This window comes from Oreochromis aureus, linkage group 4, assembly GCF_013358895.1.
Source record: "Oreochromis aureus strain Israel breed Guangdong linkage group 4, ZZ_aureus, whole genome shotgun sequence".
Taxonomy (NCBI): Eukaryota; Metazoa; Chordata; class Actinopteri; order Cichliformes; family Cichlidae; genus Oreochromis; species Oreochromis aureus.
The window spans coordinates 33083495-33108490 of NC_052945.1; the positions used below are offsets into that span (position 1 = coordinate 33083495).

The window sequence follows — 24996 nt, forward strand, 5'->3', positions numbered from 1 at the left end:
AAAATACAAAACAAAACGGTCTCAGAGACACTGGATGGGTTTCGATGAAGACTATTATCACACTGAAACAGGAACAAAGTGTTCGTGGAGGTTTCTGCCGAACACCACATCTTTTTCAACAGCAATCTTCCCCTGTGCTGCCCCTGCACAGACATATCTCTGAGTCCAACCTGCTCGGCTCATACAAGGTTACAAAAATCAGGAGATGCACAATAAGAAAAAAAAAGACACAACTTCAGCATGTGCCAACAATCGAGGAGTCACTTTTGCCACATGCCACATTTCACAGTGACAATGGTGAGCCTGAACTGAGTCAGCTTAAAGGAGTCTCCCCAATTACCCCCTGCAACCTACACTGAAGCGATGGAAAGGAGTAAGTGCTCACAAATGAAAGCCTGTATGTATTACTGAAGACTGTGCAGAACACGTGTCAAACTCAGCATCCATGAGACAAATCCAGCCTTTCGTAAATTTTAATCCAGCCGCATGTCAGTTTTGGTCCGCTTGGTTGTTACAGCAGTGTGCACAGTCACTGCTCAGCTACTCTTAATATGTTTTTAATGATACTTCCTACACCACCACTAAGTTGTCATGTTCAGGCGTGTGAAACATTCGTTTTAAGACCCAAAGAGATATGTGAAACAACAAACTTAAAGATTCGTTATTATGCTTTACCATCGATGTGTATTTGTTTTTTCCAACCAAATCACTGCCAGTAGTTGTTATGTTGGGCATACGAATGAGGTTGTTATACACTGGCTGTATGATAGCCTACTTGTAGAACTGTAATCAGGATGCATTATTAAATGTGTGATTCACATTTTCTACTGTGGGCCTTAATGAAACTGAGTGCGAGAGCCATGATGTGGAAAGATGGATGAGTGGAGAGGGAAGATGGATGGATGGGGGGGTAAAAATGCATCAGAGAAAAAAAGGAGAAGATATTGGAGAGAGGGAGAAGAAAAAGCAAGTGAAAATAAAGATAAAAGACAGAGAGATTAAAAGTAGATGGCAGGTAAGTGAGAAGACAGGACAGGTGAGTGAGAACGGGGGAATGCAGTAAGAATAAATGGCATATAGTGTGTGGGATTTCACTGATGCATGCAGGCGCTTGCTGTGCTGGACTGTGTTGCACTCTGACACAGAGCTTCTTGGTCTACAGATTGCATATTTGATTTGAGCTACAGTATAGAGCAGCTATTCTGACCAAGCAGAAAAAGTCAATGTATTTAATTCATATAGTTTGACCCTGTAAATCTGAATCATCATTGATTATGACTCTAAGCTTGCACTGTCATAATATATCATTTTTCATGTGATTTGATTTTAATTAATCTCTTGACAAGTCTTGGCATTTGTGAGACAAAAAACTTGTTTTTGCTTTCCTGCTAAACATAGGCTTAGACTTCATAGCTAGGGCCGGTTTCATCACCAATGACCTCACAGGTTAAAGTTACTTTTTGTAATTATTGTATGTAATTAAAATTGTTTGTTTTGCTGCCCACCTCTGTAGTATAATGCAAAAAAGAAACAGGTGATCATAGGTGTTGATGTGAGAGTGTCTCTCTCTATTAGCCCTGTGAGCTATTCACAGTCTGTTCAAGGTGACTATCAATGATCCCACAGTTTACAGCTTAGCACCTGGATATAAAGCACTAATCACATACAGTAATTATATTTGTCCCACGGCATTAATAAAAACCAAGAAAACATCTCAGCACTGCCGGTAACAGTTGGCTCCATTTATAAGGGTTCATCGCTTTTACTTTACCAGTCTAGCAGAAATGTTGTAACTTGAGTGCCAACACTCTTTCCAGCAGTGAAATGATAGTCCTTTTTTTCAATTCAATTCAATTAGATTTTATTTATACAGCGCCAAATCACAACAACAGTTGCCTCAAGGTGCTTTATATTGTAAGGTAGACCCTACAATAATACATACAGAGAAAAACCCAACAATCAGATGACCCCCTATGAGCAAGCACTTTGGCGACAGTGGGAAGGAAAAACTCCCTTTTAACAGGAAGAAACCTCCGGCAGAACCAGGCTCAGGGAGGGGCGGGGCCATCTGCTGCGACCGGTTGGGGTGAGAGAAGGAAGACAGGATAAAAGGCATGATGTGGAAGAGAGACAGAGATTAATTTTTATAATTTTCTTTCTCAGCATAGTTTCTTTTTAGGATGTGGTGTTTGTGGTGGTATGCATCACTTTCCAGGAGCCTTAGCCATTATTTGCTTTTATATTAACTAGAATAGCATAGGGCATCCTGGATTCTGCATTGACACACATCTTGTAGGACAAATTCATTTTGCAATATATCACATCCCTGGTATATCTTGCATTGATATTTCTGTAACAAAACAGATTTTTTTATTCTTTTTTTTATCTGATCAAGAGCAGACTTGGTTGAAAAAGTACTGCTACAGTGAAGCAATGAATAGAAGAATTGGAGTTGTGCAGCTGTTGATTTCATTGCGTACAGACTTTGTGGACATGAAGTCATGGTGTTTTTTTCCATTACATTGTGTTTACAGCTTTAGTTAATTTTTGAAGGTTTTACTCTGTTTTAAAACAAAAGGATTTTCAATGACTTGAGGACCTTGGAAAAAAACAGCACAGTTGAATCAAGCGTTTATTTTAGACCTTAAGATGAAGAAAGTGCATTTGTTTGTTTTCTGTCGTTTCATTCCGTTACTGTTACAACAGCCTGCTTTATCTAAACCACTTAGGGAAAAACAGACGGTTTGAAAATTGCAGGTTATGAAGGTATAATTTGCAGTTGAGGCATGTTTGTACCCCATGCCAGCAAGAAAATTAGAAATCAAGTTTCTTCCCTGATCAACACAATATGAGTAATTTTTTTTCCGCCAGCCGCCGGATACACTTTCATACCTGCATCTGTGTCACGTAGACTGGCTTGTTGATGAGTATCCACGTGGATGTCTCATAGCAGGGAGGAATGGTGATGGAGCCCTCATAGGTGATATAACGTGTGGTGTCGGGGTAGAGGTCAGCTATGTTCAGACCCATCAATAAGAAGGCATCGTCTAGAGAAAAGAGAAAAATGGCAGGGGGGGCCCGTTAGGCTGTGTGTGCAAGTTTGCTTATGTTCCAACCTATTAACAGAGACACCAGTCAAATGAAAAAAAGAAAAATGTGCATTTTTTAGTGCATTCGTCATATTACGCACAGTTAAATTATAACTTTAAAAATACAAGTGCTGATGAGATACATCTTTACATTTTAATATAAAGACTCATGCTTTTCCAATTGCATATGTCTATACTGAAACTCCACTATTTTGAATGTGCAAGTGCTCTGAGTACCCAGGTGGTGTGTTCATAGCACTCAAAATGCTAAGTGCACACTTGTGTTGGCCATGTAATAGAAAGAGAAGGACCAACAAACAACTTCACCCAGCAGAAGGAGGCTATATGTCAACCTAACATCTGCACATTTTTAGCAGGTATTGTTGGTACAAATAATGTGCTGAGGCATTTTTATGCATGTTAAATTATCAGCTTCACTGTGTGCTCAGAGGCAGTATAACTCACAAATCTCATATTATGTAGTAGCAAGTATGACAGTCATGGTCAAACACTGCAAACATATGTATGCAGTATACACAGAGTACTACATGAAAGTGAATCAGCAGAAGTAGCCATACTCAGACTCCTGGTGTAAAGTTGGAATAAAGTAAGGGTTAGGGTTGGGTAAGAAATGGTTAGGGTAACTCCTCACTACATGATTAAACCCTCACTGAATTTATTAGACACAATAAATAAAGTGTCGACTGGCAAACATGGACTACAATTGGAAGGTTGCCGCATGGCCCGCGCCGGCGCTTTTTGGGCAGTCAGTTCCTCCTACAGCCGGCAGATCTGCAGCAACTGCGTGGTGCTCTCATGTCAATATGGATCATACATTTGAGGAATATTTCCAGCAACACAATGAACCACATAAAAGGGAATCAAACCCAGCATTGGCTCTAACCAATAAAGAAGCTGGTGAGTGTAAGTCAGTGTAAAACCTTTCTGAAGTGACTGATCCATGATTTCTCTGCTTGCATGGGGTTATTTGAGGACCATTATTAGTTTTTAAAAGAAGTAAAGCAATTGCTGTTTTTTTCTTTCCGAGTCACCTTCAAAGGTCTGTTTTAAAGTATTAGGGTTAGGGTTAAATGAGAATAAGGTTTGGTTTAGGTTATGGACTTTGATGTTAATAGCCAGGGTGGGTAAAAAGCTCAGGAATGCATTTATCAAAGGTTAGGATCGTGGTGTGAATGTACAGCTCAGATCTATCACATGGCCAGATTACCATGCAACTTCTAAATTTTGGAATAGCCTTTCTAAGACCATCAGGTTGGCTGAATCGATACTTATACTGTTTCCTTTTCCTTCATTTGCTTGGTTTTTGGGGAGGTATATGACACCATATGTTTGAAAGCATGTCTGCATCCTGGGACAAATGTTTAATGTTTGTTTTTGTCCAAACAACGAAGCGCTTAGTAACTGTGCTTTTTATGAAGTGCTATTCAAATATAGTTATTGTTCTTATTATCAGTTACATTAGTTGCATCTAATTTAAGAACTCACTGCTGGTTCCCACAGGTAGTCCTCAACATTAACTTGACTTGGATCTTGGTTTAGATTAGTATAACCTAAGTTTATGGAGAATAAGGATAAGCATATGGATGTCTTGTGGTTGGTCTATGTGGTTGTTATGTAGCTCTGCTATGTTTAGCCTCATTAACAGGAAGACAGTTCATCAGAGGACTGTACATCTTCACACCAGAGGCTGGAAAACAGATTTTTGGCAATATAGCACTGATTCATATGTAATTAATGAAGCTTTCTTTCTGAAGACAGATTTAACTATCAGTCAGTATTGTTATGCAAAACAAGATGTAGACTGATTTTGTAGTGTCAGAATGAACTGTTGTGTAGCAGCTTTAGAGGTTCAAGACAGACTCCTAAGTCAGTCGTGGTGTATTCAGACCAAACAGTAGTAAAGCTTTGCTTCATGTTACTTTCATGAATATAATTACTGGACTGTTTCCAGACCGTTTCACATTCACCCAGGACAATGAAGGAACAATTACCTTTACTTACTCCAACCAATAGCTGGAAAAAAGAATGAAGTAAGAGGCTAAACTGAAGTTGAAGCATTTTCAAAATCACACAGACATGTATTTACCTCTAGAGTGCAGTGAAAAAGTATTCACCTTCCTGATTTTATCACTTTTTGTATATTTACTTAAATGTTTCAGATCACTGAAAAAATTTAAGTATTAGACAAAGATAAATAAACACAAAATGCAGTATTTAAATGTTTATTACATACATTCAGGGAAAGAAGTCCAAACCTACATGCCGACCACCTGTTAAATCATTCATAAACTGTGAATAACCAAATGTTTTTGGAAAACTAAGTTCAAATTCACTAGCCACACCCAAGAGTTATTGTCAAAAGACCCGACGAATCAAGAAATCACTTAAACTGAATTTGTCTATCAAAGTGAAGAAAGTTAAAAGATTAAAAAGCAACACATATTATGCCACAATCTAAAGAAACTGCAGAGAAACAAAGTCATTTGCTGTTTATCTACATATATGTACAAATGTACAAACTGCAATGTAGACTGTGCTCTGCAAAAAGTCCTCAGCTGGACATAAACTTCAAATCCAAGATCTGCTTGCAAAAGAAGCAAAAGTCCTAACCACTACATCATTGTGCCACTTGTTAACACTCGGCTCAAAAACTTTGCCTGGGTCTGAACACAGCATACGATTTGGTGCAAGTAGAAAGATGATAACCTAAAATAAAGTGAGGCCCTATGTTTCTGTTTATATGATTATATAGAGACGAAAATTCAAGAAGCAAACATCATAGAAGGTTATATACAGTACATATTAAGATTTCAAGAGTTTTATTTAGTCCAAGAACCAGAGGTTTGTAAATGTTTTGAACTGAATCAGCTCATCTAAAGAGAAAACAGAATAAGTGTGTATGTGTGTGTGTCAGATAAAGACTGTGCATCTTACGTTTGTAGTTAATTCTGGTGATGGTGTCTCTATTGAGCATACGGTTGAGGAAGGCGTTGGAATTTTCAGAGAGCTGAAAAAAAGAATCACAGACAATCACAAACCACACATAATGCTATAAAATATGTAGCAAATGCAGAGGTTTTTTTCTTCCATGCACTATGACCATTTCATTTAGATAATGACAATAAATAATCCACAACTGAGAGGTTTTAAAGCCGTATGTTAGAGAGTACACGGTTAAAGCTCTTCTGCAGGTTTAATTCAATTCAGCGTTATACATACATACATACAGAGGGATATAGATGATGGTCTGATTCTCTGATCAAATGCTCAGTGTCAGGATAAAAGCTCACAGTCATAAACTGTTCTTCTAATTTGGCCAAGATTCAGGAGCGATTACACTCAACACCATTAAGTTAAAACAGCCATCTTTCACCTGTGTGATGTCACTGGAAAAGAAGTGGCTGTAGATGGAAAGAAACACTCTTGGATGTTTTGTTTTTTCAGAACTTCATGATGCATCCCATCAGATTGTGTTAGGTATAAAATACAACATATGACAAACTAATCTGTCGTTATGACAGAAGCTGCAAACCAAGTGGTTAGCTAGCACAGAATACAACAAAAAGGAAAGTTGGAAGCAGATTTCAACTGAGATGGGAGACTGAGGAGTCAGACACTCAGTGTGTTGCCATGTTCAAGCCTGTGAAAGAAGCTAGAACAGACTTACATAAATGTGTGCAACAACAAAATTAAAGATTTATTACTTTGCTTTTACATCAGGACACATCTCGTTTTATTACGTGCACCGTACTAGTAGGAGCTGTCACTTTCAGGCTGGAAGAAGCTGTTGTGAGCCGGCTGAATGGAATGCATCTTGTAGATCTGTAGTCAGAATACATTATTTTGCATGACTAATGTTATAAAGACTAATAAGCCTGTTCTGTGGACTAGTTATGAGGGCTGTATGTGGATCAAACTCTGAAAGGGCTATATAACACACACACACACACACACACACACACACACACACACACACACACACACACACACACACACACACTCTTTCAATTAAGTTAAAGCATGTCAATAAACTCTATACTGTATATCTGGCTCTTAATGAGATTCTCTCTGTGTGGCCCTTAGTGAAACTGAGTTTATCACCCCTGCACTACACCTCTGTATTCTGGCTGTTTTTTGTATGAGTATTGGGGTGTCTGAGACCAGCATTAATTGCTTTTTTACTCTATTGCCCTGTATTCCCAGAAGAACAAGCAGACCTTTATAAAGATGGAAACAACAGCGATTCCATGAGGGCTCTTCGCTGCCTCGCTGTAGTTGGCATACAGATCTTGATTATAATGGATCAGCTGGACCTGAAAGGGAAAAACAATTTTACAGCAATATATAGAATATTTCCAGCAAAGATGCAGCTTTCATGTCTTAAATTTCACTATTATTAAAAAAAAAACTTGTTTGCATACTTTCCTTTTTTTGACAAAGGTGCTTGACTGACTGAAGGAAGGGGAAAAGAATTCTGAGATTTGTAGCATTAGCAACAGCCTTCTGACATGTATGTTTTGGAAAACTTTTAATCTGACAGAGGACATGGTAGGACATGGATGACTGAGAACCTTCACAGACATACTGACAGAGGATGTTAAATTAAAATGATCGTGCCACTAGTCCTCGGAGTCAGGGCTAGCTAGTCATAGTCAATTTTCACAAACTTTTAAATGCAGGTATAAGCAGGAAGAAACAAACACAAAAAAGGGGGAAAGCGCTGTGCAATAAATTAAGCAGACATATTTATTTATCTAAAACAAAAGAGGTATATCTATCAAGGTCTCCTGGGAGCAGAGTGAAAAATGAGAAGCAAAGAATGCGTCGTAACATTTATTTAATTTTATTAGGAAAAAAGCATATCCGAGCTGCAACTTACAGTGTACATTCTGATTTTACTCAAGTTTCAAAGCTTCCTGGAGAATTTTTCAGTTAGTGTTTTTATGCTATGTGATAATCAGCAGGTCTGTTTCAGCTTGCTAACCTGGCTTGCAAGACTCTAAAAACCAACAGAGTTTCAACAAAGATGCTATTATTAAAAAATAATAATTTAAAAAATGACAGCAATGCCCATGTTTTATGCAATCTATGGTTCCTTTCCTTTTTAATCCTTTTCAATTCCAGTTTTGATGTAATTCCTCGAGAGACCCTTGGGTTGGTCCAAATGTCTGAAAAAACTACAAAGGGAGGCTTCTGGGGGCCAAACAATATCTGATGTGTGTCCACTCAGCCACCCTATAAAAGCCATTTGACCGCCTGTATTTGTGCTGCTATTTGTTTGGCCCTGACCCGAAAATAATGATCAAAAGTGAAGACTGGAACATAAGCTGACTGATAAATCAAGAACTGCGCCTTCAGGCTGAGCTCCAGTTCAATCCCCAGTTAATACTGCCTGACCGATTCAATTTTTGACTCGCTCACAAACAAGAATCGGAAAAACTTTTTTTTTTTTTAAAGTATCTGGGGGTGTGTTACTCTTCACTCCTAAGGCAGAGTAAGCAGGTTCTAAATTATGATCAAAACTTGATATTGATATGCTTTAAAAGTATATCAATATCTGTAACTCCGACAAGTTAGTGGAAAGCACTTCAAATCACGACCTCCATAGTTACACCTTCCCTCCGATAAACCATAGGGAACAACATGAGATTGCATAACTAAATTCAGTTTAACCAAATTGTAAGTCAAAGGATTACTCATCTTCTTTGTTTATTTTTAAATAATGCTTTTGTTGTTTTTCAACATTTAATCCAAAAGTTTAGCATTTTAAATTCTTCTTTAAATTCTGAATTTTTGGAATAATAAATCAAATAAAATCAATCACATTATCCAAACTTACAAGAACGCCTGTTAAATTCAGTTTTTCAGTTATAGTGGAGAACACTGTGAAACTTAAAGGTCTTTGGAAAATTGCATCAAATATTTATAGAATTCTCACGAACACAGAAACTCACTTTCTCTTTCTGTCTATTTTAAAATGGCCAGAAGACCTTTCCATCGGTACCGATGCTAACTTCTTAACTCAAATTTGCATTAACATCTCTTCAGCTACATTGGAAACACACATTTACATTTTATACAGCTTACGAGTTCTAGATAGAACACAGTACACAGGCGATAGATAACATATTAATGAATCAAACAAATCTACACACTGCTTTCAATACAACAAGTACTGGCATGTTACTTGTCACTGTTTCAGATCAGCTTTCACACTTATTGGGCTGCTGCATCTCAACTCTGCATCTCAGGCGAATTATCATCCATCCGATTCCAAGCTTCATCTGCTTAGGTTCTCCTTACAGTTCTAAGTATTGCCCTGAATGTTTGTTTTAACTGAATTAAACGAGGCATGGTCATTAGTTATTGATAAATTAGCCTACTGTATGATGTTGCCTGATTCTTAGTGCCAATTAGAAACAATTATCTTTCATTTTTGCTAGTATCTCTAATTTAATTGTTACTAGTATTGTATTGTTATTATTACAAGGACAATTTAAATGTTCTATTGAAATTCTTGTCATCATCACTATTAGTATATGCTAATCCTTCTATGTGCTATCTTCGCACTACATTAATATTGTGTCTTGACTGCTAAAACCTGTTGTTAGTAGGTTGTATAAACACTGGCTTTTCTCCTGAACAGTGCTTACAGTTATTTAGATAGAATAGTAGTAGCTCTTTTGCTCCGCTCATTGAGTTTTGATTTAGTGAGTGAGATTACTGATTCTTCCAGAACATCGCTGACAGAAGTGAAATCACAAATAAAATTTGCATAACAAAACTGAGAAGTGTCTCAGAAGTGTACACTTTCATCTCTGTGGACAGGGTGGATTTACAAAACAAATGCACCATTGTTATTACTGTTTGGTTAAAGACAGACAAGCTTGGGGTCTCTCCACAGAGCCCCAAACTGAACATTTTCAATTTTGGCAACAAGGTTTGAATTTCCACTGAGATGGATTACTGGCTCAGTGTTCAAGTCTAAGGTTTTCTGTATCTCGTTCTATGTATCAGACATAGACAATAGCCTTCTTTTAATTAGTTTAATACGTTTATTATTACAGAAACATCATCTCAAGTGAAAGTCCATCCAGGTCAAAATCTCTTTACAAAAAATGTTGCCAGTCTAATATAATAAAGCTACAATAGTAATATTCTATTCAAATTAATAACGAGAAGGATAAAAACAACATGTTTAAAATGTTTAATAGCTTACATTTAATGTGTAAACACTAACATAATAGTGGTAGAGTTCAGTTTATGTTTTTAGTTTTTCTGCTTATACAAACATAGTGTTACCTGTGTGTCATACAATAAGTGTAAGATAGCTATAGAACAACCCTGCATCAAAGAGCTGTGATAACATCACTTTTAATGGAAACTCGTGCAAACTGCAAAGTGTAAATTACAAAGATGCAAGTCGACTGCATACAGGCCTACAATCTTACATTCTTTATTTATAGGCATATTTCACTAAAGCAGTATATTTACATTTTACAGCATTTACTCAAGTACTGGGAGAAAACACAAAGCAAATATGTTTAACAAGCTGACTGGTGCAAAGTGCGACAGGCAGACAGGAGAGACGTGTTCTGATAAACGCGACTGCATTATCACTGAGACACATGATCCCTTTAATAAGGAAACAATACAATAAAGGGATAGTAGTCTGAATTCTAGACTGAAACTGCGAAATCAGTTAAACATTCCTATCAGTTATAGCTTTTATAGTTCATATCACAGTAGGCACACCTGGACTTTGGCTTCAGGCAGACCAGGTGTCATCTGAGAGAGCCCACTTTGCAGCATCAGTGTCTTAGAGATTTCCAGAGTTGGAAGCTGCCATAATAGCAGCTATCCTCACCTTGGAAAATGTCCAAAGCCAGAGTGATGGTTTTATCAGCAATATTAGTAGAGGAACCAATATTCCTGTTAAGTGATGGTGTCAACGGTTAGTCGGCTACAGAGATTGTTCAAAGCTTGCATGGGAATGTCTGTAAGGTAGGATGTGGCATCATGACATCTGATTTCCATCTCGTTGTCGGCACAGTGAGTTTTTATCCAGTCCAAAGGCCAGAGTATTTTCCTGTTGCACTTCTGTACACTGATATGGACTCTGATATGTGTTTGCTGTAAGCCATTTGTCAACATCATTACTTAAAATTAAGTTTAGTGTGTATCTCAGGTGAGGGGGGAGAGAAAAATGTCCTTGGTCAGTGTCAGTGGAGCGCACGTCTCCAACATCTGTGAATGTCACAGCTTGTTCTTTATCCTCTTCATCAGAATCTGACACTGTGGGCGCATACATCTTGAAAGCCTTCAAAAAATTTGTTCCATTGTCAGTGACAGTTGCCGTGTCTTTGCGTGACAATCCATAAGCTGAATGAATCAGTTCAATTTCACTAGCTATAACATCGTATGTGTGTCGTCCTTTAAGTTGCTTGCAGACAGTTGCAGCTTTGTCATAGTGAAAGTTATTTGGGTTAATCCAGTCACAGGAAGCTTTTATTGTGGCAAGTCCAAATGTCAACAGCCGTAGATACACATGCAGAGCTCTGAAATGTTTTCTTTAGCTCAGTTTCCATAACTAGTCCATATATCTGGAAACTTTTCCTGTCTGAAACTGGTCTTTTTCCTGTTTTTGGTCATTTTCTAAATAGCTTTCTGAAAGATAGCCATCACATCATGAAATATTTCCTCCACTATGTACGATGCCACCAGCCTGTTCATCTCTGCTTTGGTTACCTGCTGAAAATCAAGCTTTGGTTGCTTGCTTGGGGTCACCATACACAGTCTGAGCGTCACTCTCCCTCCTGCTGTGGGACTCTTTGATACCAGCTTAGTGTTAGTGTAAGCGCATGGAGAGCTGCTTCTTACCAGGGCACAGTTTACATCTTGTCCTTTCAAGCAATACACTATAAAGTAAAGTGCATATCTCCCCCATCAATCTCAGCCATTTTGGGCTCCCAGGAATGTGTTCAAGCAATTGTTGCACAAGTGCGGATATGAAGTGGATTTTGAACTTGGGCAACAAAAGTAAGTAATGTATTTTTTCAAATTAGTGACTGTAATATGATTACTTACTCTTGGACAGCAAAGTGTTACATTACTGTGTTAAAGGAAACTGTAGTAACAGTAATGAGTTACTTTGTAACAACCATCACTTATGCTAACAATGAGACATCAGCAATGATCCTAAAAAGGTGTTGCCCATCAATCTGGGAATCGTTAACGGAACATTTCCAAACAAATACATGGAAAAAGATTATTCATGTGAAACATTCAAGAGAGATGCCAATCTTCCCAGAAGTGGACGTCCCACCAAGTTCAATCAAACTGAGTTGACCATGAACACCTCCAGAATTAATTAGCGTCCGACAGCTAAACTTTTTCCAAAATTACATCAAACAATGATTCCAACCACATCAGCAAATCTACAAGAAAATGACTGAAAAAGACAAGAATCATAGTGTTACTATGGCCTAGGCAAAGTCAATACTGTAATACTGTGGTGGGATCTTAGGAGAGCTATGTATAAACAAATGACCACAAACTTTGAAGAACTGAAGCGTTGTGAGGAAGAATGGGCCAAAATTCCTCCACAACGATTACTCCGACTTATTGTTCCCTAAAGTGGTTGTACAAACTATCAGATCCTGTGGTGTCCCTTGTTTGTCCTTCAATACTTCTATATTTGTTTTTATCTTGTTTAAATAAACAATAACACAGTGTAAAATTCAGGTTGTATTGACCTAATCTTAAAACCTTAAAGCAGTGTAATTTCTTTCTTTTCTTTACCATGGTTGTATGTCTTGTCTCTTACCTCTCCAGGAAAGCCCTGTCCATTAAGGAGGTGCTCTGAACCTTGAGAGTCTTCACTGCCAAAGTGGACGCGGACCTCTTCCAGCCGGTAGCTGTAACCCAGTGGGCCCCCAGAGATGTTCACCAGGTGAGCTTTGTCTGGCCGCAGGGACACATGCTTCCCCGTGTTGTACATGGTGCCTCCCATCTACAGTGAAACAGTCAGAGGGGGATAATGAGATAATAAGATGATAGCTGTCATTTCACCAGTACATTTTTGTTAGATGGGAGCACACAACAGAGTAAAAACTGACTGAAAAATAATGAGTAGATCAACATTAGGAGTCTTAAGCCCTAAATGGCACCATTCACAAAGCTAATGGATACGAATGGTTTGTTATTAATAAATCTTGAATTGCATGTGAGCTACTAGGATCCAGTTAGTGCTCTGAATTTTAATAAGGTAGTAGGTAGGATTTTTTTGTACAGACACAGTACAGTAGAGGTGCTAGTTTTTATGGCTTGTTAATGAATATCATAAAAGTCTGTCAGGCTCTTTCCTGAAATCTGTGGTTTAATCTGTTTGACACATGTTTTCGTGTGTAACTTGATAGAAGCTGAGAAAAGCAGCAAACGGATGACATTACAAAATGCATAATTATTATTGAACCATGTATTAATGAATGAGGAAGTCCACAACTGTATAAAACAGTCATTTCTAAGACTGCTGTAAAAATACATTATGGCAGCAATAAGTACCAGGGTTACCTGCATCCTCCTCCTGCTCCATCAGTGATGGGCTTGGCATTGGTCCAGTCTCAAACTAATCTGATATGAAAGCAAACAGATTGCCAGCACTCACTATCTTTGTTAATTTTTATTGTTCAGGTATGAACCATTATTTGGTTTGATTTAATTCTGTTATGTTTATACCCACTCATTATTTTTCTGTCGTAATGTTAGAAAAGGGTCAAATGTTGTAAAAGCAATAGAATGCAACAACTTGCAACATGATTTGCTACTTTTTTACAACACAAAAATCAGCACTACTTAAAATTATAATGACAGTACTGGTAATAAACTGTAAAACATTATGGAGTTTTAATGTAGGTGTTGCTTTTATTATTACTTTCATGATTAATAGAGTATAACATATGCCACCTCTTAACTCTTTCAGTGAAACTGTTAATGAGCCACTTATGTATTTTTAACATGGATAATCCGTTTGCCCGCAGCGCCAACACCGTCATGGCCCACTTACAGAAGTATATCAACTTTGTCTACTGCCAAAATGAAGAATGGACAGGAACACGGCTGTGTTGAGTGACGTGGTTTCCTGAAATCTCCCACCACCTGTCATTTCAGGGTCAAGCTAACCCTGGAAAACAGCCTATCAGGCCTTTTATCACAGTTTAGCAAGCAGGGAGTGGATCCAAGTGACAGAGGGTCACTCAAAAGGTAACTTTACTATAGTATATATATAAAATATAAAAACTCAGAGACTACAGAACACGAGGGGCACAGAAGGAAAGAGCATGTGTCCCCTTGTCCTTGAAAGAGGACAAGGGGACACACAATAAATACATAGCAGGTAATGTGGGAAGATGGAAAACAAGTGGGAAACACCGCGGGAGCAAATCAGAAATAACAAGACAAGTTAAACTGCACAACAAGCACATGAGACAACAGACTGTCTGAGTAAAAGATGCAGGAATTATAACCAAAACCGAGAAGGAGATTAAGACTGTTTAAACAAACATGGAGACATGACTGACTTCACAAAGGAGACACAAAAGGACAAAGACAACAAACAAGCTAGTCACCTAGTCAAAAGTCATCTATAATTAACCTGGTGATACAAAATAGAGAACTAAATCACTTCTCAAAACCCAAAAAACGTAACAAAACTACTACTACTACAACAACTGCTGTGAGAATGTGATGAAGTAGTCAGATACCCTACTAAGTAAAGATGCTATTGGCTATTATGATTTTAAAAAGTATCAGGAAATCCTGTCTTGGATATTTAAAAGAAATTGACTTAATCTACAAAGGCAGATTAGCAAGTAGCAACTCCTGCTACAGTTATTGCACAATAGCTCCTGTATGCAGCACAAGAAATCACTACAAGAGTAGGTGGAGCAATTAATAGAAAACAAGGCAAACTAAAATCACTAAAATCCTACAAAGTAAATCATTAAAATAATGAATTATCACATTAAAAATAAAATAAAAAACTGTTAAATCAAATGGGATACACAGTCAATAACAATAACAACAATAAATGAATATCACTACAGGAGGAAACTGGTGTTTAATTCTTTCTATTTGCAATCTATTAAAATAAAACGTCTTGATCCCTATTCAGCCAGATTAGGAAGAATACAGCATTCAGTGTAGAATTCCTTTTAACTGCTTTTCTTTGTGGTTGTGGTACATTTCTGTACATGTTTGCTAATATTTCTGTAGTTTTGTCCAAATCAGAGAAGAAAATCTTCCTAACCAAACTTTCTTCTTGCATTCTGCCACTACAGCCTCAAAACATTATTTCTCAAAAAGTGTCCATTGTCCACAGATGCATAATTTTTCTGTCTGGTTAACTGTGCCTCAGTCACCAAACCTTTATATTTTGTGCATGCTAGGTGCCCTTATCCCTTCCTCTGTGTATGAAGAATACAGCGAATATGTTTGTGTGGATTAAAACAGCTTTTCGTGTTGCTAAAACAGCCCCAGAGCTGTATGTTGTCAGCTCCTCACAACACCCCTGGCAACACGTAAAGTATTAATGCTCTTTACCCGACTCCCAACCATATTTATCATACATATTATATGACACTGCAGCAATCACATATTCATTACCGCTGTTTGTATATAATAAATGAGGAGAAAGCACTCAGCTTCAGTTTAATTGTGACACACCACTGCTGGGGTAGTATAAAATTAAACAATTACTCACCAGCCTGGAATCTATTCACGGCATTAATCCTCGAAGAAAAGCACGAAAGGGATTTAGAATCTAAAAATGGCTGATTTTCACTCTTCTACGTCACTCGACAGGTTCAGGAAGCATAAAGACAAATGCATTTTCATTTACACGTCGTGTGATATGTACCAGTGTTGTGCTGGAAAATTTGCATAGTCTAATCTTAAATCTCCAATTTGAATTCAGCGAACTACGTGGAAGAATGGCCTGTTTATAAGAAGGTGTGTGAGTTACATCAGCAGACTGTTGGCTACTGGCCCAAACATTTTCACAGTTCACCAGCATGTTGTCTTAATTGAACCACCCTCATCAGGTCATGCTACAGCTAGGCTGAAAATGATTTTCCAACCATTCTGCTGTTGGTTTACATGTGTGATTCTGGTCCTGTAGCATTAACATTTCCAAAGCTCCAGGTCTTGGACTGCTGCCCGGACATTCTTCTGTAAATTGTCTGCATAAAGCTTTGAATTCCTTGTTTATTCCAGGAGTGTGACAGTGTCACTGTCGGCCACAAAGTGCATAGCTATGGCTGCAGTGAACTAGTTACTGAAAGGAAAGAGAGCAGCAGTAAAGTGGATAGTGGATCTGTAACAATAAAATTACTGGCAGGTGATTTTTTAGCATGTTTGAAATGTTAATTAATACTGGTATGCTATGCTTAGCATGCTTAGTGTGCTGCAAATTTACAACAAACCAATTTGCGATTCAGTTTTGGTGTACAGTGCCTTTTCCTCCACCTAACCACAGTGCTATAATCTTGCTAAATAACTTTACCCTTTGTCTAATCTGTCTAAACTGCTTGTATTACTTGGGAAACACTCCTCCAGGTAGTCTGCAGCATCTGCAGTGAGGTGGAAACTGTACCTCTCTGCTGAGGCAAAGAGAGAACTGAGCGTAAAGGTGAGTAGCAACCAAAAGATCAAAGATACAAGAGGCAGAAATGAGCTTTCTCCAAAAGGTGTCTGGGCTTAGCCTTATAGATAGTGTGAGGAGCTTAGTGATTCAGGAAAAGCTCAGAGTAGAGCAGATGCTCTTCCATGAAAGGAGCCTATTAACGTGGTTCTGATATCTCACTGTAATTCCTCGTGGGTGAATCCAAACTAAAGAGGACATGCCTGACCCCCAGACAGATCAAGAACACACTGGAGACATTACATCTCTTTGGCTGGCTTGGGAACACCTCCATATCCCCAAGAAAAGATAGAGGAGTGCGATCTAACCATCTCTGCTTAGACTATGCTGCTGTGAACTATACAAGTGGTAGAACATGGATGGTTCAAAGTATCAAGATAAGACCAAGTTATCACCAAAAATACAGAAATCCTCATAATTTCAGAGTTCACAAACTTGTATGTTGGTGAAAAATCCTTAAGACACAGAGGGCTCTGACATTACAGCAGAGGAGAGGCTGCTTGTACAGACAGACAAGCTAAGATCTCAAGTCACTTCCACATCTTTTAACAAATCTGCATTAGACGATGGGGTTGTTGCACAGCAACTGGGACTTGCCAAATGCATGTAGGAGTTCCTTGTACTGGATTGATGAAAACCAATCAAACATACTTCAAGTAATTCTGCACAAACAGGTTACCGCTGTTTGATGTGTGGTCTTAGAAAATCAAAGCAGCATGAGGAAAATCTTCAAAGCCTTTTTGTGTTTTCCATCAAGCATACGATTGCATCAAATGTATATACAGGGAGAAGAGTTGGGGTTAAAGATAAAAATAACATGAAGTGATACGGAGATATTAAAGGAGAATTTGTAGGAAATGGAAATATGAGCACAAAGGGGGAGCATTTTTGGAAATAGAACTAATGGAACGAGGCGAAGAGAATGGAGATGGTTTGGTAAGCTGAAACAGAAAAAAGAAAGATGCGATGGTTGAATGGTTAAGGCACTGGACAGGAAATTTAATGAGGACCTCGGAGCATGGTCTATCCCCACTAACAATGAGATGAAAAGGAAAAAAAATTAAAAGTTTTTGGTTCATTATCGGTAAATGTTCTGAGTGAAGTGGTATTCATGTGAAACATCAGAACTTTGGATGAATTGAACACATATAAAGTTGGAGCCAGATCTGAAAAGAATTAACATCATAACTGAGCACATATTAGAGATGTGTTTTTCGAGATTTCAGCATTTTTCAATTATCTACTTAAAGGAAGTCGTTTTAGATTTGCTCTGATTAAAGTAGCATTGTTACAAATGTCAGTGAATGTTTTCTTACTTCTGAAAATGAACCTGTCTGCTGTGAAGCTGAAATCCAAAATGGGAGAGAGAATCAACATCAGCTTTTTTAATTTTGTGCCTGATTGAGGGACCAACTAACCAAGTCATACTTGGTTAGTTGGTGGGAAATAAGCCCGGTACACGAAGAGATAGAATGGAAAGCTGCAGTGGAGAACTGGGGAGAGTATAACTGCCTTTAATACAACTAAGAATTTCGAATTAGTGAAAAAAAAATTCTATAAGAGTGAGCAAGTAGCATACCTTTAGCCACATACATCATAATCCCTCAAAAATAATTAGCAAATGAGATGATGAAAAAGACAGAAAATCGGGAATCATTCAGTCAAACAATTACAGAACCAACGAGAGAAAGACGAAGGAAGCTGGCATTAACAGGACTAACACAAAGAAAGGAAAACTGTGATGGAAAAGGAAATAGACAGAGTTGGGCACTGATTAGCCAAACCAATGATTGACAGAGAAAAATGGGTTGGAGGGAGAGTTTGAGAGACAGTGAAACACTTTTGGGCAGATAAAGAAATGGGTTAGGAAGAGCTTCAGTTCCTCGGAGCAACACTAAGGGAAATGAAATGCTAATATTTAAAAGAGGAAAATGTGATCGGTCCCACCTGGGCCTGGACTCTAATAGGCCACTACATAATGCATGTAACCCAATAAGCACACAGTGAGGGCTGAGGTTTTAATTTAAGTCCTCTGCTCTGCCAGTATCTATTAGAGACAAGCTCTCTGGCTATCCCTCTGTTGACACGATGGGCTTAATTATCACGCTGTAGAACGCTAAGTAGAAAGCTCTGCTTTCCTTGCTCTTTCACAGCATTATGCTGCTAGAGGCCTGTGATTTTCCAACCACTTTCTCCCTTAGGGATCTCTGCTACGCGCATATGATAAAGAGCCACAACACTGCAGGGCTGAGCATCTCTTACCAGGCTAATCCACACTTCTTCGAAAAGATGTTTACTGCTTCATCTGCAGCAGCCTGATCTCGTCTATTGTAATGTGAACTCTGAAATATGATTAGCTGTTAACTTTGATGTACTCTAATTCCGGCAAAAAACATTTTCAAAGTTAATTTCACTTCCTCATTTAAAGATTTATATAGTGTGATTGTTTACAGTGAGCCTAACAGTCAGTGAGTCACAGTACTAGAAATGAAAGCTACTGCACGATTTTTTTTGGCAAGTCATCTATTTTGAGTCTAGAAACTGGAGGCAGAATGTGCAACTATGCAAGGTATATTGGATTAAAAAGAAAATCCAGTTATAAAAGTTCTAAACTTTGCCAGTTTCAAATCTGAGATCAGAAGTTCAGCTTTTAGATTAAGCACTCTTCAGTCTACATGTGAAAATTTCTAAAAGTCATCACATGTGGTAGATGTGAAAACATCAAAGTGTTTTTCATCTTCCAAATCTAGCGTGGAATTGAACAAACGATGAATATACCATTTTTAAAATCCAGTATGGAAGTACTGGATTTGGGTGTTTCTTTGTATTACACCACTTTACAAAATTAAACAGTTGTATAACTCAGTTTACAAAAAATATTGTGGATAAAACTGACCTTAAAAACTAAATCTACAGATGAGGAAGTTATTATATTGTTTCAGAAGTTTGTGCATAAATGTAATTATATTTAATTTAATGAGCCATGGTAGTTATTTCAGCTCAGTTCATTGATTGTTTTTAGATTTTCTCGTTCACTGAATTCCACAAAAAATTCCATATGTATTTTCACATGCTAATTTCAGAAATTGTCCCATTTCAAAACACGATGACTAGAAAAGTTTTCCAAACACTGAAACAAGGTTGAGATTTGGTTAAAAAGTAAAACGTGTTGTTTAAAAGTCTAGAAAAAGACTTTCATTTATTTGAACAGTTATTAATCAGATTTTTTTTAATGACCTCGATGCTATGCAACAATTAAATGTCTTCACTTATTTATAACTTTTCTCAAAATGGTTTCATTTTAATATATTTTGAATTTTTCTATATAAGAGATGGAAAGAAAAACATTTATTTATTGAAATTATTTTTTTTTCAATTCAGAATTTATTCTTTGAACTGCCAGGGGAGTCGTTATGACCACCGTTGGAAATTCTGCATGCAACCGTCGTGGCAGGCCTGGCTGCCCAGCAATACATATTATTTATGCACATTTTGATATAAAGTCAGCTATTTGATAAGCCAAGCTAGCTGACTGATATATGAATAATTATTACAGGGCTGAATGGGTCAGAGATGGAATATTGAGCTGGGTTTCATTCCCATAGCTGAACCAGACTGTGCTGAACTAATCTGAGCAACTAAAGAGTAACTCGTGGAGCAGACCAGCCAAGTCAGGCCTGAGAAGCAGAGCTGAGGAGGTGAAGGGCTGCAGACGCAGCAGAGCAAATTTTACGGTGGAAAAAGAGACGAGCCGGCAGGTCTGGTGAAGAAGAGGCAGGGCTGGGCAGAGTGATGGACTGTCACCGTTTAACTTTCACAAAAACAACTTTATTGTATAATCTGTACATATTTTGTTATCTGTTACTGTAGTTAACTGTGTATTAATACTGCACTGTGTATTAATTTAGACAGTTCACCCTTTTTGATAGTGAGCACTCTGTTTTTTATACCTTCGTTATTTTAGCATTGCTCAAACAACACATAATCCAAAACTTGTATTTAAGCTCTTCTTTCCCTATAATAATAAAATCATTCAGATGTGTTGGTTATTGTGTTGTTTTTTGTACCCATTTTCATAAAATATGTATCTACCTTTATGACGTGTAATAAAAAATTTAAAATTATTTTTAAAAGTAATAAGACCCCTAAAACTAAACCTGAAACACAAAGGTGTAACTCATTATTAGAAAAAAATAATAGAAATTTAGCTACATCTTCAGAAAATGACATTACCTCAATTGTTGCCTGAGGGGGTCAAACTGACCCCCGGGAAAAGCTTGACTTTTCTATTCAGCTCTACATATTGGCTTTTGATAACTGTGCATAATGATTTTGAAAGCCGGATGTCTTTATCATTTAGAGGTCTGTATCATTCCATCTGCCCTGATCTCCATGCTACATATTTATAGCCTTGTGTGTTCACCTTGTTTAATGTTTGTAAGCACCGGTGAAGCCGTTGTTGTTGTTTTTTTTCTTTTGATAAAAGCATCACCATTTTTCAGTTGAAGGAGATCACTGAATGAGTTCTCCTGTTAAGCTTCTGTATGAATACACAGAAGCAAAAAACTAATTCTGCAGCTTGGAAACCTTGAAATATTTTTTGATAAAGCCTTGCATTATTCTATACATGTTGAAATAATTATTTTCTCATTACAGGACCCACAGCAACTAAACAGTGCTTTTATGTAGCCCTCATTGAAATGGTGTGTGAGGGAATCATTAATCTGATTGATTTCTTTCAGAAGAGGAGCAATGGCCCATGTAACCTTCAGCCTGGGAGAGACTACCAACATCTGCTTTATTAGCTTTGAAGATTATACCTTTTTCAGTGCTTTTTCACATCCAAACAAATTCCTCACCATCATCCAGTTTACCCTCATCTCTAAATAAATGGATATTAGTCTTTAACATATACTGAATGACTGTACTACTGCAAAATAACCCTCTCTTTGCAATCAGGATGATCAAATACTGCCTCTTTTTCATCTGCTCGTTTTATACAATTTCTACAGTTCTGTGCTTTGAAAACCCTGCATGCTGAATATCCGTGGCCTTGAAAAGCTTTAAGCACTTTTTTTCAGATATGAAACTGCCTCAAGAGCTTTCACTTGAAAGTTTACTGGTCAGTAGAATCTCTCGTGGTCTCTGGGTCATTTGGTCTCAAAGGTATTTCAGCCCACTTACTGAAAACTGGCCTATTTACTTTTTTAATGTTAGCAGATGTTTAAACTCAAGGAAGATCATAAACAACAAGTACTGAGTCCAACTTAGTGGAGGGTGTAACATTTTAGTTCTTAGGCTAATTTGTGTTGAAGAAGGATAAATATCCACTTGCTGATTTGTTCACCATTTCAAATGCAAACATACTGTTCAAGCAAGCTTACTGGAATTCCCTCAAATTTTCCGTACATTTTTTTCCCCCTGAAGTAGACATCATGCCTGTTGATCCAATCTATAATTACATGTTCTGTGTTCTCACAACAAAGTTGAAAAACAGTCACAATATCAGCATGAACACCTTGGAGCTGCTTCAATGTGAGGTTCTGCTAATCATTTTCCTGAAAGGTGCACATAGCCAGCTTAGGTGACTCCTGCACTTTCCTGCAAATGTTGACTTCACCATTTTTCTCTTGTAAACAGAACTGATTTACATATATCGCACATGGCTTATATTGAACTGCCATATATTTGGCCAGTATTTTATTGAAAGGCTTTATTAGGTAAACGCTGGAACTGGGACTTCATACAAAAATGTTCTTTGATTTATTTTTGTCCTCAGTATTAAGTGAGATCTAAGTGGGTGTAAAGGAGATTGAAGCCAGGCAACAAGGTGCCTTTGACATCTGTGCTGTGACACGTCAGCCAATGACAGTCATGTTTCACCTCTGTAAGATTCTGGATATTTATAATTGAGCTATTTGTATATATTACAGCTATTTCTTATATATGGTTCAGTCTGTTACTGTTATTGTCTTGTAACCACAGTATTCTGACAATAGTGAGAATGGTCTTCCACTCTCAACTCATCACATATAGACATTTGTAAAGTAATTTTTGCACTGGATAAATGTCAATGTAGAGGATTAATGGAGTGATGAAGCAATTTTTAACCAAAACCATTAACCAAATATTTATCACCTAAAACTACAAAAGCAAAAGAATTAGCTAAACTAACCACTGAGTGAAAGCAAAGTTAAAAGTTGGTGGTCAAATGGCAACTTAACTCCAGTCTCCAGGCTGATAAAAGTCCAACATATTCCATGGCCAATCTAACTACATCTCTACATCTAAAAGAGGACCGTCGTCAACGTCCAGTATCAACTTGGTCAGATTGTGTTTTTTAGTGAATGAGCTGCGACAGAAACGTATAACTGCAAAGTTTAGCACTTGGATACATGGATGACAGCCTATAATAACATACATAATAAGAAGGAAAATCATTTATGTCAAGTCAAGGTTTTCCTTTGAGACAAGGGTCACATCTTTAATCAGCAGCTGGATTAAATTCTCATTAAACATATTAATTAATGCTAAAAACATACATTAAACATAGTGACAAGCCCACTGGAATCCCCAGTTTGGAACCCGCACTGACTCTAAAGAGGGCAAGACACATATTTCTGTAAATCCAATCTAAGCTTACAGCAGATAAGCTGGGTTTGAGATCACAGTGTCCCCTTTTTCATAGACCAGGTTATGTTTGCTAATATACTGTTTATCAAACAGGGGCAATGCAACATCATTTAATACCAGTAGACAAGGTTGACCATTTTGTGTGAGGTTGGTTGAGAAGTCACAGTTCAGTACACTCTAGAACAGCACAGAAGACTAACGTAATGCATATAAATGACAAGTTCATCATTTATTTTGAAAAATGTAAACGTCCAAAAGCTCTGACTCAGGGTTTCCCTTTATTCGTCATCTATTTGACTGTATAAAGACCTCAGAAGGTTTACTGAACTGAAAGTCTGGAGTTTATTGTGTGTTAGTACTCTACAGCAAGGGTTGGTTAAGTGGCTGAAGGAGAGCATGTGATTTATGTGTGTGTATAAATGGCAGAGAGAGGGAGACAGATAGGCTGTCAAAATGATTAATTCTCTGTGTGAATGACCCCCTGCTCACCTCTGTCTAATTCCATCTACTCTATTCCTTCATCTCCCATTCTGTTCCCGTTTTTTTTCCCTTTCCCATCTCTAACAACCTCCTCTCTAGTCGTGTTCTCCAAATCACTACTTTCTTTCTGTCTATTCTTTTGTTTTCTCATTTCACTCCGTCTGCTCTTGAAATTTCTCTTGTCTGGTCTTTACCTGTACCTTCTTTACTCTTCTGCGATCGCTCTCCTCATTACATGTTCAGAAAACTGAAGAAACTTTTATAGCTGATTACTCCTGAAGATTTCATCAGTACTTCTTTAACAATTCCAAAATCAAGATTGTACAGGTGAAGTGTACCCACATAAAACTTGGTGAGGATTTTTTAGAAGTGCCACAGGGCTTTTGGCCCCCTACTGCACCTCACAGTTACTATACTTTACTTTATGCTTTATCTATGCCTTATATTCAAACAAGTTATCCTATTTTTCTAGATTTAAAAGATGTAGATTTTGGGGTACTCCCAAATTGTGCTTCAGAATAATAATAATCTTCTCTTGAATAATAATAATAATAATAATAATAATAATAATAATAATAATAATAATAATAATAACAATAATAATAATAATAATAATAAGTCTTTAGTGGTAAAACTCAGACTGTTGTGATCCATCACAAACTGCACAGGACCTCCATTGGTGTAGTGCACAGATGGGCCCGTTTATAATGATGAAGGAGGCTAAATGAAATGGAAGGACAATGGGAAATCTTTCCTGACCTTCTTGCCTTCTGTCTGACTTCACAAGATAGTATCTGAGATGTAAACTCATTAAAGTTTGCACAAATATCTGTGTCATTTTTTAGCATGCACAAAGGAAGGAACACTTGTGATGTATTACTTTGGAGCCCAGGAAACATTAATAATTACAACAGGAGATATATAAATACAATCCATCTTGAAAATAACCACAATATAACAAAAAAAAACAGACTACAAAATTCAAATTAGGCATCCTTAAATATATGTGTTTTTCTCTTGCAATACTCATTCATATACTGGCTCACTAAACCAGCACTCAGTCATCAACACTGA

The 24996-nt window shown here is 37.5% G+C and overlaps 1 protein-coding gene across 1 annotated transcript in view; it reads right to left on the reverse strand.

The window, feature by feature from the left end:
- Positions 1-24996, reverse strand: part of LOC116312179 (carbonic anhydrase-related protein 10-like) — a 130344-nt gene that overhangs the window by 16235 nt on the left and 89113 nt on the right. The window contains exons 4-7 of the mRNA XM_031729535.2: positions 12937-13122; positions 7328-7423; positions 6045-6117; positions 2893-3047 (exon numbers count right to left, since the gene is read on the reverse strand). Of these exons, the coding sequence (XP_031585395.1) occupies positions 2893-3047; positions 6045-6117; positions 7328-7423; positions 12937-13122 (510 nt within the window). The remainder of the gene's footprint in view (positions 1-2892; positions 3048-6044; positions 6118-7327; positions 7424-12936; positions 13123-24996) is intronic.